This window comes from Bos taurus, chromosome 10 (assembly GCF_002263795.3).
Source record: "Bos taurus isolate L1 Dominette 01449 registration number 42190680 breed Hereford chromosome 10, ARS-UCD2.0, whole genome shotgun sequence".
In the NCBI taxonomy this organism is placed as follows: Eukaryota; Metazoa; Chordata; class Mammalia; order Artiodactyla; family Bovidae; genus Bos; species Bos taurus.
The window spans coordinates 18,767,804-18,784,796 of record NC_037337.1 but is presented as its reverse complement, the minus strand read 5'-3'; the positions used below and the strand labels follow the sequence as shown (position 1 = coordinate 18,784,796).

At 34.8% G+C, this 16,993-nt stretch overlaps 1 protein-coding gene across 1 annotated transcript in view; it reads left to right on the top strand.

Moving 5' to 3' along the window:
- MYO9A (myosin IXA) overlaps positions 1 to 16,993 on the top strand; it is a 388,889-nt gene that overhangs the window by 276,750 nt on the left and 95,146 nt on the right. Inside the window, 3 exon segments of the mRNA XM_024997927.2 lie at positions 7,300 to 7,375; positions 12,333 to 12,476; positions 14,083 to 14,122. Coding sequence (XP_024853695.1) covers positions 7,300 to 7,375; positions 12,333 to 12,476; positions 14,083 to 14,122 — 260 coding nt within the window.

Genomic DNA, 16,993 nt, shown 5'->3' with positions numbered 1-16,993 from the left:
ATTAGGGTTCTTAGGAGCATGAGCTGCAACTCCCACAAAGATCAGGAGCCCTGGAAAGGGAAGAAATAAGATGCTGGGAAAAGAAAGAGTGAAGGAGGGTGTGATAGAATGTTCCTTCAATTTAAACCCATACTTCTGACCTTCTTGGGATATAAGATACTGTAATGTTCATGAACAAGATGAGGGACCAGCAATTTATAACTTGTGTAATGCAGCTACGGGGAAGGCAATGGCACCCCACCCCAGTACTCTTTTCTGGAAAATCCTATGGACGGAGGAGCCTGGTAGGCTCCAGTTCATGGGGTCTCTAAGAGTTGGACACAACTGAGCGACTTCACTTTCACTTTTCACTTTCATGCATTGGAGAAGGAAATGGCAACCCACTCCAGTATTCTTGCCTGGAGAATCCCAGGGACAGAGGAGCCTAGTGGGCTGCTGTCTATGGGATCGCACAGAGTCGGACACGACTGAAGTGACTTAGCAGCAGCAGCAGCAGCAGCAATGCAGCTAAAGTGCTTTGAAGAAAACCAATAGCTTTAAATTCTTATCTAAGAAAAGAAATAAGGTTAAAAATCAGTGATCTAAGCTTTTACTTTATGAATCTACAACAAGAAGAGCATATTAAACCCAAAATAAGTAGAAGGAAGTAAAGAATAAGGAACTAAAACCACTGAATAGAAAGCTGACAGCATTAGAGAAAATCAGTAGAAACCAAAAGAGCAATTTTTGAAATTAATAAAGCTTGAGTCCAGTACTGATCAGTAGAACTTTCTTTGAGGATGAAAATGTTCTCCAGCTATACTCTTCAAAACTGTAGCGATTAGCTACATATTGTTATTAAACACCTGAAGTTTTTTTAAAAAATTTTAAACTGGAATTTAATTAAAGCAGCTTAAATTTGAATGGCCACATATATCTGGTGGCTGCTGTACCTGGATAGTGTAGTTCTAGCCATTCTGATCAAGAAATATGAGAGAAGACAAAAATACTGTTATTTGAAATGAATAAGACATTTACGTATGGTATAGACATCAAAAGATTGAGGAGAGAGAATGAATATAATGAATATAACCAAGATTAGACAATGTTACAAGAAAAGCTGGGCTGGATGAAGCACAAGCTGGAATCAAGATTGCTGGGAGAAATATCAATAACCTCAGATATGCAGATGACACCACCCTTATGGCAGAAAGCGAAGAAGAACTAAAGAGCTTCTTGATGAAAGTGAAAGAGGAGAGTGAAAAGGCTGGCTTAAAACTCAACAGTCAAAAAACTAAGATCTTGGTATCCAAACCCATCACCTCATGGCAAATAGAATGTTCAAGAGAACTTTGATCCTTACCTTATATTATACATAAACATTAACTTGAAATGGGTCATGCAGCTCTTTGCAAAGAATAAAATGTTAAATTTACACAAGAAAACCTGAGAGAAGATCTTTGCAGTCTTGGGACAAAATTTATTAGATGGAACGTAAGAGCATGAAGTGTAAAAGAAAAAAAACTGATATTAATCATTGAAGTTCATCAAAATCGAAAACTTTCAAGATATTGTTAAAAGAAAAAGCATCTCATAGCCTGAGAAACAATATTCATAATAACTTATAATACATAACTGATAATGGACTCGAAGACAAAATATGAAAAAACTGCAATAAGAGAAACATCAAAATTGAAAACTTTCAAGATATTGTTAAAAGAAAAAGCATCTCATAGCCTGAGAAGCAATGTTCATAATAACTTATAATACATAACTGATAATGGACTCGAAGACAAAATATGAAAAAACTGCAATAAGAAAAAACTGTTTTTTAATTTTTTAAAAAAACTTCAGGTGTTTAATAACAATATGTAGCTAATCGCTACAGTTTTGAAGAGTATAGCTGGAGAACATTTTCATCCTCAAAGAAAGTTCTACTGATCAGTACTGGACTCAAGCTTTATCAATTTCAAAAATTACTCTTTTGGTTTCTACTGAAACTTGACCTCTACGGGTCAAGAGGTTTAAGCATACGCTTAGAAAAGAAGATACATGAATGATCCCTAGGCTCTTTAAAGATTGCCAGCTTTATTAGTCACTCAGTATATCTTCTTCAGTGGCAGTTTTTCCCTATACTTGACCAACTATATGCTTACAATGAATATGTTTTGCAATGTGTAAATTTTGCCATAATTTAAAAAATTAATTGCTTAATCATGAAGCCTGACATAAATTATAGATATGTAAAAAAGACTATTTTTCATGGAATTAAGAATATTAAAAAAAAAATATAGAAACCCCAGGAAATGTCTGCACCTTATTCATAAGGGCTTCCTCCAGATCAGAGTGGGAACCAGCAGCCTGCTTGCCTAATATTGAGGAAGGCTCCAGTTCTTGGAAGACCTGAGGTTTGTGGCGGGGCACTTAGATTATGACATAGGGACCTTCACATTACTCTCAGAGATGAGAAACAGCCTGGCATTTGGAGTCAGGCAGGACTAGGCCCAAATTCTGGCTCTGCCACTTAGCCCTTGTGTTACTGTGTGTGGAAGGTGTTTCTCAGAGCTTCAGTTTCCTTCTCTGAAAGGCAGTCCCTCTGCACAGGGGCAGTGCGAGACTCAAATGTGATAATGAATGCCAAAGCCCTTTGGCTATTGCCATATACAGAGACTTGCACTAACATAATTTAAAATATTCTAAAAATGTTACATGACTAGAATTCCTGTTTGAAAATGGTCGACAGAAACACGTACAAGGTATGCCAGTATATATTTTGATGAAGCCTGGAGGTATGTCAGGGAGCTGTTTTTATTGAGTTGGTAAAATATGGCTATTTATCAAATTTTGGAAATCAATATGGGTAAACAAACATGAAGGTCTACCTTATAGACAAACACAGTAATAACAAAAATTGAATATTTGTGGGGGAGTGGGGCACTCTGCCGGAGAAGGCAATGGCACCCCACTCCAGCACTCTTGCCTGGAAAATCCCATGGACGGAGGAGCCTGGTGGGCTGCAGTCCACGGGGTCGCTAAGAGTCGGACACGACTGAGCAACTTCAGTTTCACTTTTCACTTTCATGCATTGGAGAAGGAAATGGCAACCCACTCCAGTATTTTTGCCTAGAGAATCCCAGGGATGGGGGAGCCTGGTGGGCTGCCGTCCATGGGGTCGCACAGAGTCGGACACGACTGAAGTGACTTAGCAGCAGCCGGGGCACTCTCCACTGTTCTTGGAACCTTAGTTTCCTGATCAGGGGTTGAATCCTTGCCTTCCACAGCAAAAACGCAGGGTCCTAACTACTGGACCATCACAGATTTCCCAGAATCTTTATCTTTTAAAGTAGCATAAGAAACCTTCATGTATCGGGAAAAAAATAAGTTTGAAGAGTGAAATAAATATGAAATAAAATATGAGAAATAAGTACTATGATTTTAAATTAATAAAAGTATGAATAGATTTACATCACCAATTAGAGTCTCACAATGGGTTTTTCAAAAAGTTTAAATGATATCATAAAAGAAACGTGCATAAAAGAAATACCCTATTGCGTTTACAAGGAAGATACTCCAAAAAAAGGGAAGAAAATTCCCTGTGAGCAGTTGACAGTTTAAGAAGAATTTAAGAACATGAATCCAGTAAAGCAGTAGCACAAATTTAAGACTATGAAATAATCAGAATGATACTGAAACAGGTTTTGAGCTAAAAGCAGAGGTATAAATCAACAACTATGTGATCTCAATAAGTAGAGGAAACATAATTGAAAATTGCATTAATAGTATTAAGGAAAGACCTGAGATGATTATGTGTCAATATGCAGGAGAAAAGAATGGTATGGAGAATAGAAAATGATAATTTGTCATAAGGATAATTTATATCCATGACTTAGGAATTGGATAAGTGAAATGAAATCAATGCATTCAGATATGTAAGAAAATAAAGTTGTTCAAAGTTCTATCTGAATTTGTTGATCCCAAGACATATGTTTTCCGTAACAGTTTTTATATGGGTATAGATGTTATGTCTTCAGTTCTCCTGGGTATATACTTAGTAGTGAAATTTCTGGGTCAAATGGCAACTTTTTAATTTTTTCTTGAACTGCTAGCTGTTTTCCAAAGTAACTGTGTCATTTCACATTCAGCAGTGTATTCATGAAGGACTTCCCAGGTGGTACAGTGGTAGAGTCCACCTAGCAGTGCAGGACACACAGGAGATGTGGGTTCGATCCCAGAGTGGGGAAGATCCCCTGGAGGAGGAAATGGCAACCCACTGCAGTTATCTTGCCTGGAGAATCCTGTGGACAGAGGAGCCTGGTGGGCTACAGTCCATGGGGTCACAGAGTCAGATGATTGAGCATGCAGCACATGCATATGAGTATATACAAGGTTCCAGTTTTTACGTGTCCTTGCCAACATTTATCTGTAATTTTTATTATAGTCATGCTAGGGTGTGTGATGGAGAGGAAATTGCAACCCACTCTAGTATTCTTGTCTAGAAAATCCTATGGATAGAGGAGCCTGGTGGGCTCCATGGGGTTGGAAAGAGTCGGACATGTCTGAAGTGACTTAGCACGCATGCACAGGGGGTGTGAAGTACAATCTCATGATTTTAATTTCATTTCTCTGGTGACTAATCATATTGAACATCTTTTTATGTACTTATTAGCCATTTGCTTGTCATCTTTGGATAAATGCCTATTCATATCCTTTGTTCTTTTTAAACTTGGGTTGTCTTAATATTATTCAGTTGCGAAAGTTCTTTTAATATTCTAGATTCAAGTTTCTCATCAGATATTTGATTTGGCATTTTCTACCATTCTGTGGATTGCCTTTTCACTTGCTTGATATAGAATCCTTTGAAACCCCGAAGTTTTAGATTTTGATAATTTCTTGTTGATCAGTTTTGCTCTCTGGTTGCTTATTCTTTTGATGTCATAGCTATAGAACTATTGCTTAATCCAAGGTCGGAAATATTTACTCCCACGTTTTAAGAGTTTTGTACTTTTACCATTTATATTTTGGTCTTTGATCCAAGTTCATTCTTGTTTTTTTTTTTTTTTTGATGTGGACTGTTTTAGAAGTCTTTGTTACAGTATTGCTTCTGTTTATGTTTTGAATTTTTGGCCATGAGGCATGTGGGATCTTAGCTTCCCCACAAGGGATCAAACCCCTGCCTTCTGCATTGGCAGGCAAAGTTAACCACTGGATCACCAACTTCATTCTTTTCCGTGTGGTTATCTAGTTTTCTCAGTTTATGTTGAAAGATTATTCTTTTCTCACTGAATTGTCTTGGCACCTTTGTCAAATTTCTTTTGATCATACATGTAAAGGTTTATTTCTGTAGTCTCTGTTCCTTTCCATTGATCTATTTGTCTATCTTTATACTGTCTCAGTTACTATATGTTTATAGTAAGTTTTTCATTCAGAAAGTATGTCCAACTGTGTTCTCTTTTTTCAACATTAGTTTTGCTATTCTGGGCCATTTGTATTGCCATATCAGTTTTAGGGTCAGCTTATTCATTTTAGTAAAAAAAAACACAAACAGCTGGAATTTTAAGAGAGATTGCATTGATCTATAAATGAATTTGGGAACATTGCAATCTTAAAACAGTATTAAGTTTTCCAGTCCATGAGCAGAGATGGCTTTCCATTTATTTAGGTTTCCTTTTTAAATTATTTTTTAAGATACTTTGTAGTTTTTCAGTATATATTTTGTATTTTTTTGTTCAACTCATTCCTTTTATATTATTTTAATGCTATTATTAATGGGATTGTTTTCTTAATTTCATTTCCAATTGTTAGTTGCTATTGTATAGAAACAAAGTGGATTTTTAAATAGTGATCTTATATCTTGTAATTTTGCTTAACTTATTTAATAATAGTCCTAATATTGTTTTGTGAATTTCTTAGTATTTTCCACATACAAGATTTTTATCTCAAGTAGAAATACTTTTACTATTTTATATATAGTAATCTCTGTCTCTTAATCCTATATCCCTATTGTGTCCCTTCCATCTTCCCTCTCCTCTTTGGTAACTACAAGTTTGTTTTCTGTATCTGTGAGTCTGTTGCTGTTTTACATATACACTCATTGGTATTTTTTTTTTAGATTCCACATATAAGTTATATATAGTATTTGTCTTTCTCTGTCTGACTTATTTCACTAAGCATAATATTTTCTAGGTCTCTCCACTGCTGCAGATGGCCGTATTTTATTTTTTTTAGTATCTGAGTAATATGCCTCTGTGTGTGTGTGTGTGTGTGTGTGTGTGTGTACCTACACATACACCACATCTTCTTATGCCAGTTGTTGGCTGATGGGCACATGGGTTGCTTCCATTACTTAGCTGTTATAAACAGGACTGCTATGATCATTGAGTGCATGTGTCTTTTCAAATTAGCATTTTCATTTTTTCCAGATGTGTATCCAGGAGTGGAATTGCTCGATCATGTAGTAGTTCCATTTTAGTTTTTTGAGAAACCTCCATACTGTTTTCACAGTGGCTGCACCAATTTATATCCCCATCAGTAGTGTATGAGCACTGCCTTTCTCCACATCCTTGCCAGCACTTATTGTTTGTGTTTTTTAATGATAGCCTTTCTGACTGGTGTGAAGTGATGTCTCATTTTGGTTTTGATTTGCATTTCCCTGGTGATTAATGAAGTTGAGCATCTTTTTATGTGCTTGTGAGCCATCTGTGCATCTTCTTTGGGAAAAATGTCTATTCAAATCTCCTGCTTATTTTTTAAATTAGAGTTTTAGTTTAAAAAATATTGTTATTTCTAAAAAATAAAATAAAAAATATTGTTATTTCTGAGGAAGCAATTCATCGTCTTTGATTATCAGTGTCTTTATAAGATTAATTGATTTCTAAAATCTATAATTCATGTCAGCAATATACTGTTGCTGAAAAGTGATGCAAATAAATTAAGAATTTTTTGGACACTAAATGATTAAATATTTAATATTAAAATAATAAAAGAACTTGTATACTTCTAGGCCTTCAGCCCAGTTACCCTTGGATTTCCTAAATATATTTAAATGAGAGAAGAATGTAAAGAATTTATTATTAAATTCCCTAATTGGTTTCATTGTTGACTAAGATTTATAAGTAACAGTCATGGGACTTGGTTCATATTTTTATTTAGATGTTTCTGATATCGCTTCTCAGCCTTTGGCTAAGATCAAGTGTAGATGTTTCTGATATGTTTAGCAATATTTGCTATTTAAGTATATTAATTTCATTTGATCTTAGAAAAACTGTTTTGTGTTTAGTTTCTGGTAGCATTGATTGAAAATTTTTGCTTTCTATACACTAGATATAACTCGGAAAAATCCCAGAACACCTCTTTCTGATCTCCAGGGCATGAATACTCTAAATGAAAAAAACCAACAGTAAGTATGTTTGGTTTATGTTTTCAAGGAAGTACAGAAGAAATAGCTCGAATTCTTAGTAATAATACTTCTGGGGCTTTAAAAATATGAAGAAAATCAGGCCTTTAAAAAAACCTTCTTAAAACTTTTATAAAACGTATAATAAGGTTAGAGTTAACAATAGAGTATATTGTCTAAGATTGCTTCTGGTAAAATGGTTGTGCAATTACAAAAAGTTTCCCTAGAATGATTAAAAATGAGTTCATATGTTTTCATTTCTGAGACTTTTCTGGCATTTTATATCTTTTGCAAAAGTAATGGGTTTTTTCTTCTTTCCATGGAGAAATCTTACTGGTAAGTAATAACTGAGTAATTTGATTTATATCAAACCATCTGAAACCTTTTCTTTAAACTTTTGCCACATTTAAACACTCCAGTATCTTTTATTGATGAATGTGGTAATCGCAGCTTACCTTTACCATATTCAGTGAAGAATTCTTGAGTAAAATTTGAAAGTAACAAGTACAAGTAATTTTCTGAGTTTGTAATTAAAACTCCTGTTTCCTTTGCATATACTGTTTTATAAAGATTGTATTTTAAATGAGCAAAAGAACATTGTTTAGTATCTAAAGTTTTCTGGGTACATTTTGAACATCGAGAGAATTGAGCTTCTTAGTGCCCTGGTAAGACACTAAAATTAGGACGATCTATTTAGTATTTAGAATTATGGTTTAACTTCATTGATCAGGTTTTCCATTTTGAGTTACTATGTCTTTCTGATGTATATTGTCACTTCTCTGCTCCACAACTTTTTTACAACTCTTTATTGCGTATAATAAGAAGTCTTGGTTCACTGTTTTAACCTACAAGAACTTTCACAGCCCAGGTATCTGACCTCAACTCTACTTATCTTTAATGTCAGCAAATTGAATGATTGAATGACTTACTATCTTTGTAGTGTATGTATGGCAGTTGGCTGCTGACAAAAATCACCATTATATGTGCATGTTAGATTTTACTCAAGAACAAATGAAATCATTAATCTGGTGATCCTATGTACCTTTATTTCAATATACTGGCAGTGTTCTTACCCTGGTCATTAAAGATCCCTAACCTAAGGATCTCACTTTCTTGATTTGTGTGAAAAAAAAAAAAAGGAACTGTGACTTGTTGCATTTCCCAAAGCAATTTAATGCTTATAAATTTCCTAATTCCTAATTTATGGACTTTCTTTCTTTCTTTTTTAAATTTTATTTTATTTTTAAACTTTACAATATTGTATTAGTTTTGCCAAATATCGAAATGAATCCGCCACAGGAACACATGGACTTTCTTTCTTTCCTTTTTTTTTTTGACTGCTGTGAGTGGCTTGTGGGACCTTAATTCCCCGACTAGGGACTGAACCTGGGCCACCACAGTGAAAGTGCCATATCCTAACCACTGGACCACCAGGGAATTCCCAAGTTTGTGTTTCTTTGTACTGCTTTCAATTTTGGATGTCTGAGGTGATCTGTATGGGCTTCTGTTTTTATACATTAGTTGAAATAGTCTGATATTTTGGTTTAAGATTAATCATTCTGGGTTCAAGCAGCTAACTGAATTTAGGGATTCATGGAAAGACAGTCTAATTTCGTAAAGATGTGTGTATAAGCTCATTTATGAGACCCTTCTTCACAGAGCAATTGATCACACTAGCTTGATTCTTTTCCTTTGCATACAATAAAGAAAGATATTTGGCACTGAAGTAATGTTATCAGGATAAATCCAGCTAGTAGCCTTAACAGGAGATCCTTCCAGTTCATATTTGTTGTATTGGTGAGTTTATTTTAGACATATTTTAGAGAAAATTGGTGAGAAGATGGAGAAGATAGAAAAACAGATAATTAGAAAATCAAATGAGTCATGAAATTATTAGCTTGTATATACTGAGTAGAGGTTTTTGGACCTTACCTATGGAATATTCCTAATTAGTGAGTCATAAATATAAGAGTGGAACAACCAATTTGGTGGTGATCTAGGACGAAGAATTGAGGTAGTCTTTGGCTCAGACGGTAAAGCGTCTGTCTGCAATGCAGGAGACCTGGGTTTGATCCCTGGGTTGGGAAGATCCCCTGGAGAAGGAAATGGCAGCCCACTCCAGTATTTTGCCTGGAAAATCCCATGGACGGCGGAGCCTCATAGTCTACTACTGTCATGGGGTCGCAAAGAGTCAGATACGACTGAGTGACTTCACTTGTGAAACAAGGAAATGCAAATATAAATCTGTTTTTAGCTGTGTACATTTTCCTTGAGTGAGAGATAAAGGCTTCATTACCTTCCCACTAGTAATGGATAAAGGTTCCAATTTCTCCACATCCTTGTTGTTTTGTTATTGCCTGTCTTAATGGGATTAAAGTAGTATCTCCTGTAGCGTTGGTTTGTATTTCCCTAATAATCATGTTCAGCATCTTTTTATGTGCTCATTGGTGATTTGTGTATCTTTTTTGATGATACATATATCTTTTTTCAGCAAATGTCTACTTTGCCCATAAAATTTTTCTTATATATATTCTTCTTTCCTTATGTATAAATATAATTGTCTTAAACAAAACCATACCATGCAGCAGTACTTTTAGATTTGATAATATATGCAGACAGTTTTTTATGCCATTAAATAACTATTCTTTGACATGATTTTTAATGACCTTATAGACTCCCATTGGTGTGGTTATGACATGATTTCTTCATTTATTTCCAATTGTTGGCTATTTAGGTTGTTTCTAATTTTTTGGTATTCATGAAAATTTTTATAGATAAAGTTTTTCATGTTTGATTATTTTCTGTCGTTCTTCATTAGAAACTTGACCGGGAGGATAGAACAAAGCTATTAAAAGATGTTGAAGATATTGTCCTGGCTATCTAAAAAGTGGTATAATTTAAGTAAAGAACTAATGGGAAAATAAATATTTTAAGGTTATACCCCATTTTTAAATAGTTTCAAAAAGAGTACAAAGGAAATATAGTTTTTAGAGTTCTATGTACTCTTCATTCAGTTTTCCTTAAAAGAATCTTATATAGTAGTAGTACATTATCAAAACCAGGAAAATTACATTGTTTCATTAATATTAACTAGACTATAGTTTTCACCATTTAAAATAAATCTTTGTTTGTATATATGTAGTTTCTTTGCAATTTTATCTCCTTGGTGGCTCAGTGATAAAGAATCCACCTGCCAACGCAGAAAACACGGGTTCAATCCCTGGGTCGGGAAGATGCCCTAGAGAAGGAAATAGCAACCCACTCCAGTATTCTTGCCTGGCAAATCCCATGACAGAGGAGCCTGGTGGGCTACAGTCCATGGGGTCCCAATAGAGTCAGACACCACTTAGTGACTAAACAACAGCAACATAGATTTGTGTAACCAGCACCACAGTCAGCATGCAGAACTCTTTCATCATCATAAAAGAATTAATTCATACTGCTTATTTGTATTCTTCTTTTTCTTCATGTCCCTTTCCTGTCTCTGGCAACCACTAACCTGTTCTTTTCTATAGTTTTATTGTTTTGATAATGTTATATACATCAAATTTTATGGTATGAAACTGTCCTCTGCCTTCTTAGGTTCAGTGGCTATAGGCCTGTAAATTAAACTAATGAAAGATAGTTAACAGGGAAAAAAGCAAACAGTTTTTATTTCTATTTTACGTACATTGAATATTCTCAGAAAAGAAGTGAAACTCAAAGAAGTGGTTACACTTGGGCTAATATATACTTTTTTTTTTCTTTTTTCTTTTTCTCTTTTTTTTTTTTTGCTTGGGTGAGGCTCCCCTGAGGGGGTTTTTCTGCAAGGAGCAGGCTCTGTATAGTATATTGTATATTCTTTAAAAGCTCCTTTGTTTAAAAGAAAACTTTTTTATCTTTTTCAACCTTAGGCAATGTTCTGAGAGGCTTTGGATGTAAACTGGAGAATTCCTAGGCCCTGGGAGGTGCAAGCGGAGGTGGGGTAGTCGCCTTAAATCAGAAATTGTTGGATAAATTTGTAAGGTTTGTGTAGAGGGAGAGGGGGCTCGCCAGGGCACCCGGCCGCAGCGTCCTGTAAGCCCTCTCAGTCCTCTGGAGGTAGAGCACAGTCTCCCTCCTTTTCTTCGTCAATGGCAGAAAATATGATCTGTGCAGAAGGTGGAGACCTACTACCATCTACCGCTATAGCCTCTCTCATAGGCTATCCAACAGCCTCATGATGGGGGTCCAGAACATTTTTAATCATATTTATAGGATAAGTTTTTAGTTGTTTTTTACCTTCACCCAGGTATCTAAATTAACAGTACCCTCTTTAACAGTTTCAAGATTACTTATTTTTTTTTTTAAACTTTACAATATTGTATTGGTTTTGCCAAATATCGAAATGAATCCGCCACAGGTATACATGTGTTCCCCATCCTGAACCCTCCTCCCTCCTCCCTCCCCATACCATCCCTCTGGGTCGTCCCAGTGCACCAGCCCCAAAGCATCCAGTATCGTGCATCGAACCTGGACTGGCGACTCGTTCCATATATGATATTATACGTATTTCAGTGCCATTCTCCCAAATCATCCCCCCCTCTCCCTCTCCCACAGAGTCCAAAAGACTGTTCTATACATCAGTGTCTCTTTTGCTGTGGGATTTTGGACCTGAAACAAAGACAGAAGACATGACAGTATCTTATAATATGTTATATTATTTACTGATTGTTGAATGGTACGGTTAGCTATATGGTGTGCTCATCATGTACTTTTGAATGTGAATGTGGTAGAATCCTAGAAATATTTGGTTCTGGGAGACTAAAAGATTAGCCCAAATTGATCAGTAATCTCTTTGATAAAACCATTTTCTGCTGGTTTAGTATTTTTTCTAAATTTTAACTTTCATGTTTAAAGCTTTGTTTTACTTTTAAAAGAAATTTCTGGAATGTTAGGGATGTCTCAATTAAGGAAACTGTACTATATTTAATTTTTACAGTGAAACATTTGATTTTGCCTGGAATGGCAGAACTGGGATTCGCCAGAGTAAACTATCAAGTAACACCTCCTTGCTTGATAAAGATGGGATATTCGCTAATTCAGCTAGCAGCAAACTCTTGGAGAGAGCCCATGGGATTCTCACGTTAGTATTGATCAACAATATCGCTTGCCTTTTTTTATAACTGATTTAAATTTTCTGGCTAAAAAAGAAGAGAGGTAATTGTGAAGCATTATTTTCATGAGTGGAATTTTAAGTGAAACAAGATTGAAAAGTAGTCAGAATTTAGAACTGTGACAGTCTCATATATTATAAAGCTGGTATTTGTTTATTTGTTTTCATCTTACTAGGAGGTCATGACTGAATATACTTACGGAGATGATTCTTTATTGCTGTTTTACAGACTCTACATCCAGAGAGAGCAAATACTGTTAGCTTTTTTTTAGGATTCCTAGTTTTTAACTGCAATTGCCCTTTATTCTGGCAGTCTTAACAAGTTGGGCAGGTAAATCTCTTACAAAATGGTGAATGGGACCACATAACGGTTGACCGTTCAACACTGCATGGGTTAGAGGTGCCAACCTTCTACACAATGGAAAATTTGTGTGTTTCTTATAGTCAGCCCTCCATATCCACTGCTCCTCAGTATCTGTGATTCCACATCCACAGATTCAGCCAATGTCAGATCAAGTAGTACTGTTGTAGTTCATGTTGAAAGAATTCCATGTGTAACTGGACCCTTACAGTCTAAACTTGTGTTGTTCAAGGGGCACCTGTATGGTGATACATAATACTTGCCAAAACCTGCTGTTTCTCCTTACCTGATGTAGAACTGGTTTCAGGATATAGATATTAACCGTGCGTGGTGGACCAGTAAAAAGTTCTTACCTACCCATATCAATATATTTAAAACACTTCCAAAGCATTTTTTGACCGTTAGCTAGAAGTGTGACTGGATTATATTTCTTAATCCCTAAGTCATCTCTTAACAGTGTTAATAGGCTCAGTTTATATGTCATGCTACATTCCAGAATTTTGAATAAACGCATTTAATCCTCACAGCAACTCTGTGAGGTTGATAGTATTATCATTCTTACTTTGTCTTACATTATCATTTTTACACTGTTACATAATGAAACCAAATTTTAAAGAGATTAAAATCATACCTTGGTAGGTGATAGAGCTCAGATTCAACAAGCCCAGGTCTTCCTGATTCCCCAGCCCATGTTCATAAGCACTGGGTTTTATTCCTTTTTTGTAGCCATTAAAGAAAAAAAAAGGTTTGATCGAAGTGTGATATTGAATTATGAATAAGGAATAAAAGAGCAGAGCAGAATTTATAGTTTCTGAAAATGGAAGATCATAAGTCTTAGTGAAAAGTACATTTTAATAATTCATGAAATTAGGCATCTTTTTAAGTTTAAAATGACAGAAACAAAGCCTCTGTAGGTTAAGAATGCAGAGCCCTGTTAGGGTCCAAAAGAAAATGAAACTTGAGCTTTGAATCTACATTATGTTACTGATCGTCAAGCTCAGTCTGTTTGTACCTGTATTACGGAGCAGGCATGTCTTTACTTTGCTTATCCTTCCTTCCCAAAGGTGCCTGCTTAGTTGAATTAGACATTGTTTTCATTTAAAGGACCTATAACTTGGAAGTGGGTATATAATGTTCTTTTTGTAGAGAACTTGAAATTCATCTTTCCGATGTTGTTGTTTTTTTTTCCTTCTAATGTAAGATTTGTCTCTATAGGAGAAACAAAAATTTCAAATCCAAACCGGGGCTTCCAAAGGTGAGTATTATGAAAATATTTTTTCCTCTGTGCCTCACTTCATGATTTTTTTTAATTATTCATGCAAACAATCTTTAGAAATCATAAACAAGAAATATCTTATTTGTACCCAAATACAGATTGTGTATGTTCAGTTAAAACCATTTTAGAAATAATGCTGGATGTTACTATGAAATGGCAAAGCTTAATGCTGGTGAATATTTGTAATGTATCTCACTTTCTAGTGTTTGAAAAGCTTCTGAATATAGATGTAAATTTTTGTTGAGTAATTGCCTCTGCATAGATTTTTTTCATTTCTTCTTAAATCAGGTTAAGGAGACATTCTGAATTTTATCTAATTAAAAATTTTTAAATTTTATCTGATTTAAAAATAATTTCTGTCATCATCATTAACATTAGTTAGCCTGGTTTTTCTGTAAAGGTCCAGTTAGACTTGGCAGGCTCATCTGGTCTGGGTTATAACTACTTGGCTCTGCTGTCATAGCACAAATGCAGGTGTAGACAGTATGTAACTGAATGATTGTGACTGTATTCCAATAAAACTTTATTTATGGATACTGAAACTTGAATTTCATGTAAGTTTTTTCAACCATAGAAATCTTATAAAAACAATGGGCATAATTTGACCCAGGACTTGTAATTTGCTTACTCTAATCTGCTTGCCAAAATGTTTATTAGATTTACTAAAGAACAGTCTTAGAGTTTTTCTGTCTCTTGTGCCCTTCCAAAGAGTCCTGTCATTAACTTTGTTAATGAACATAATTCAAAAATTTTAAAAGAACTGAAAAAGGGCTGTTTATTCTCAAAATTCTCTAGTTTAAGAAACAAGAAAATGAAACTGTAGTTTTTCCTTCTACTTGAGTCGCCTTATATTTCCTAATAAAATTGAATGCATTGCTGATGTGGTTTGTGGTAGTGGAAAATGTGTTTTAAACCACAAAGAAAATTTACTGAGTGGTTTGTGATTATGTTCTTATCATGAAAAATTTTATGTAGAGAGGAGAGGAGACCATACCTGTTCTTTGTCAAATATTTGTTATTGTTCATTTGTCTTTCTTTTTTTCCTTCACTGTCTCATTAGCCTTTTAGTATTTTGAATGCCACCTGTGGATCTAGTGTTTGCCCTGTTCTTTTCATTCTCTTCAGATGGATAACTTATTTTTTAAATTGAACTATTGATTTAAAATGTATTAATTTCTGCTGTACAGCAGAGTGACTCCTTGTATCTATATATACACTGTTTTGTAACTTCTTAAACTTCATATGATAGTCAACAAGAATATGTTAGATACATCTGAAGTCAATAATACCATTCAGTTATCAATCACAGGAATCCCATCTGTTTCTCAATTTTTAAAAATTAAATATATATAGCTAATTTTTTGTTTATTTTAGTGTCTTGTGTATTCTTTTTTTAAATATAAATTTATTTATTTTTAATTGGAGGCTAATTACTTGACAATATTGTATTGGTTTTGCTATACATTGACATGAATCCACCACAGGTATACATGTCTTGTGTATTCAAGTACATATATTTAATATTAGAGAGGCAACATAGTCTATGAGAGTATAGACCTTGGAGTAAAACTGACTTACATTCAAATGATGGATCTGTTGTTACTTGCTCTCTGATCTTTGGAGTAAATTCTCTAACTTGTCTTAACTTCTGTCTCTTCATTTGTGATGTGGGGGATAATATACGTTAGGATGAAATATATATATTTGGTATGTGCATGATTATTGTTGTTGTTGCTAAGTCGTGTCCAACTCTTTTGTGACCCCATGAACTGTAGTGTACCAGGCTCCTCTGTCCATGGGTTTTCCCAGGCAAGAATCCTGGAGTGGAAAAAAAAAAAAAAAGAATCCTGGAGTAGGTTGCCATTTCCTACTCCAGAGGATCTTCCTGGCCCAGGGATCAAACCTCTGTCTCCTGCATTGGCAGCATGTGTTCACCACTGAGCCACCAGGGCAGCCCATGTGCATGATTAGTATTCAGTAAATAATTACTTTCTTCATATTTTCTACCAAAATGTTAGAGTTGAATTTGTGGCTTATATGTGTACATACATGTATGTATAATGTGTAGTTTGATTAGTAACCTCACTCTTCATCTTAGATTCCTACCCTTATTTAAATATACCTTATTTTTTCTAATTATGCTTAGTGAATGTTTTGCTTGTTTCTTGCAGTCCAGTTCAAACCAAGACAAAATAAATTTTATATTTATAAAATTAAATTAGCAGATCCTAGATCCTCATTGACCATGGTCATTTCTGACTAAGTTCTTTCTGTTGCATTAAGTTAGTTTTATATGTGGTGTGGAAGGAAGCAGCAGCAATGCAAATAACCTAAACTTTTTTTCCTTTTTGCTCTTTTGTGAAATCTGAAACTGCTTTCTTACCTTGAGTGTGAATCATTGATGTACATATTCCTACAACTTTTATTGCTACTGGAAATAAGATTCAGTTACTTGTATTAAGGGCACCTCTAGCATCTCATTTTATTGATAAAGGCAGGATGTAGAATGCTTTTTTTTTTTTTTTTTTACCATTCTGAATAAACACAGGCAAATATTAAACACATGTTACCTCCAACAGCCCTTAGCCCTCTGTTAATATAGTTCTGTTTGGATAGTACTTTTTTCTTCTAGAGAGTACTTTCCCTCTCATACCTTGAAACCTTCAATCACTTCTATTAAATATATCTATAATTTGATCTGCCTTTAAATTTCCAGTCTTTTACCCGCAGTTCCACTGTTGTACATTTCTACTGTGACATCCTGCTCATATCTCAGACTTATGCCCTAAGAGATTTTGCTGTGTTCCTGCCCTACTGAATTTTGTAGTCACTCAGGCTCAAACCTTGAAG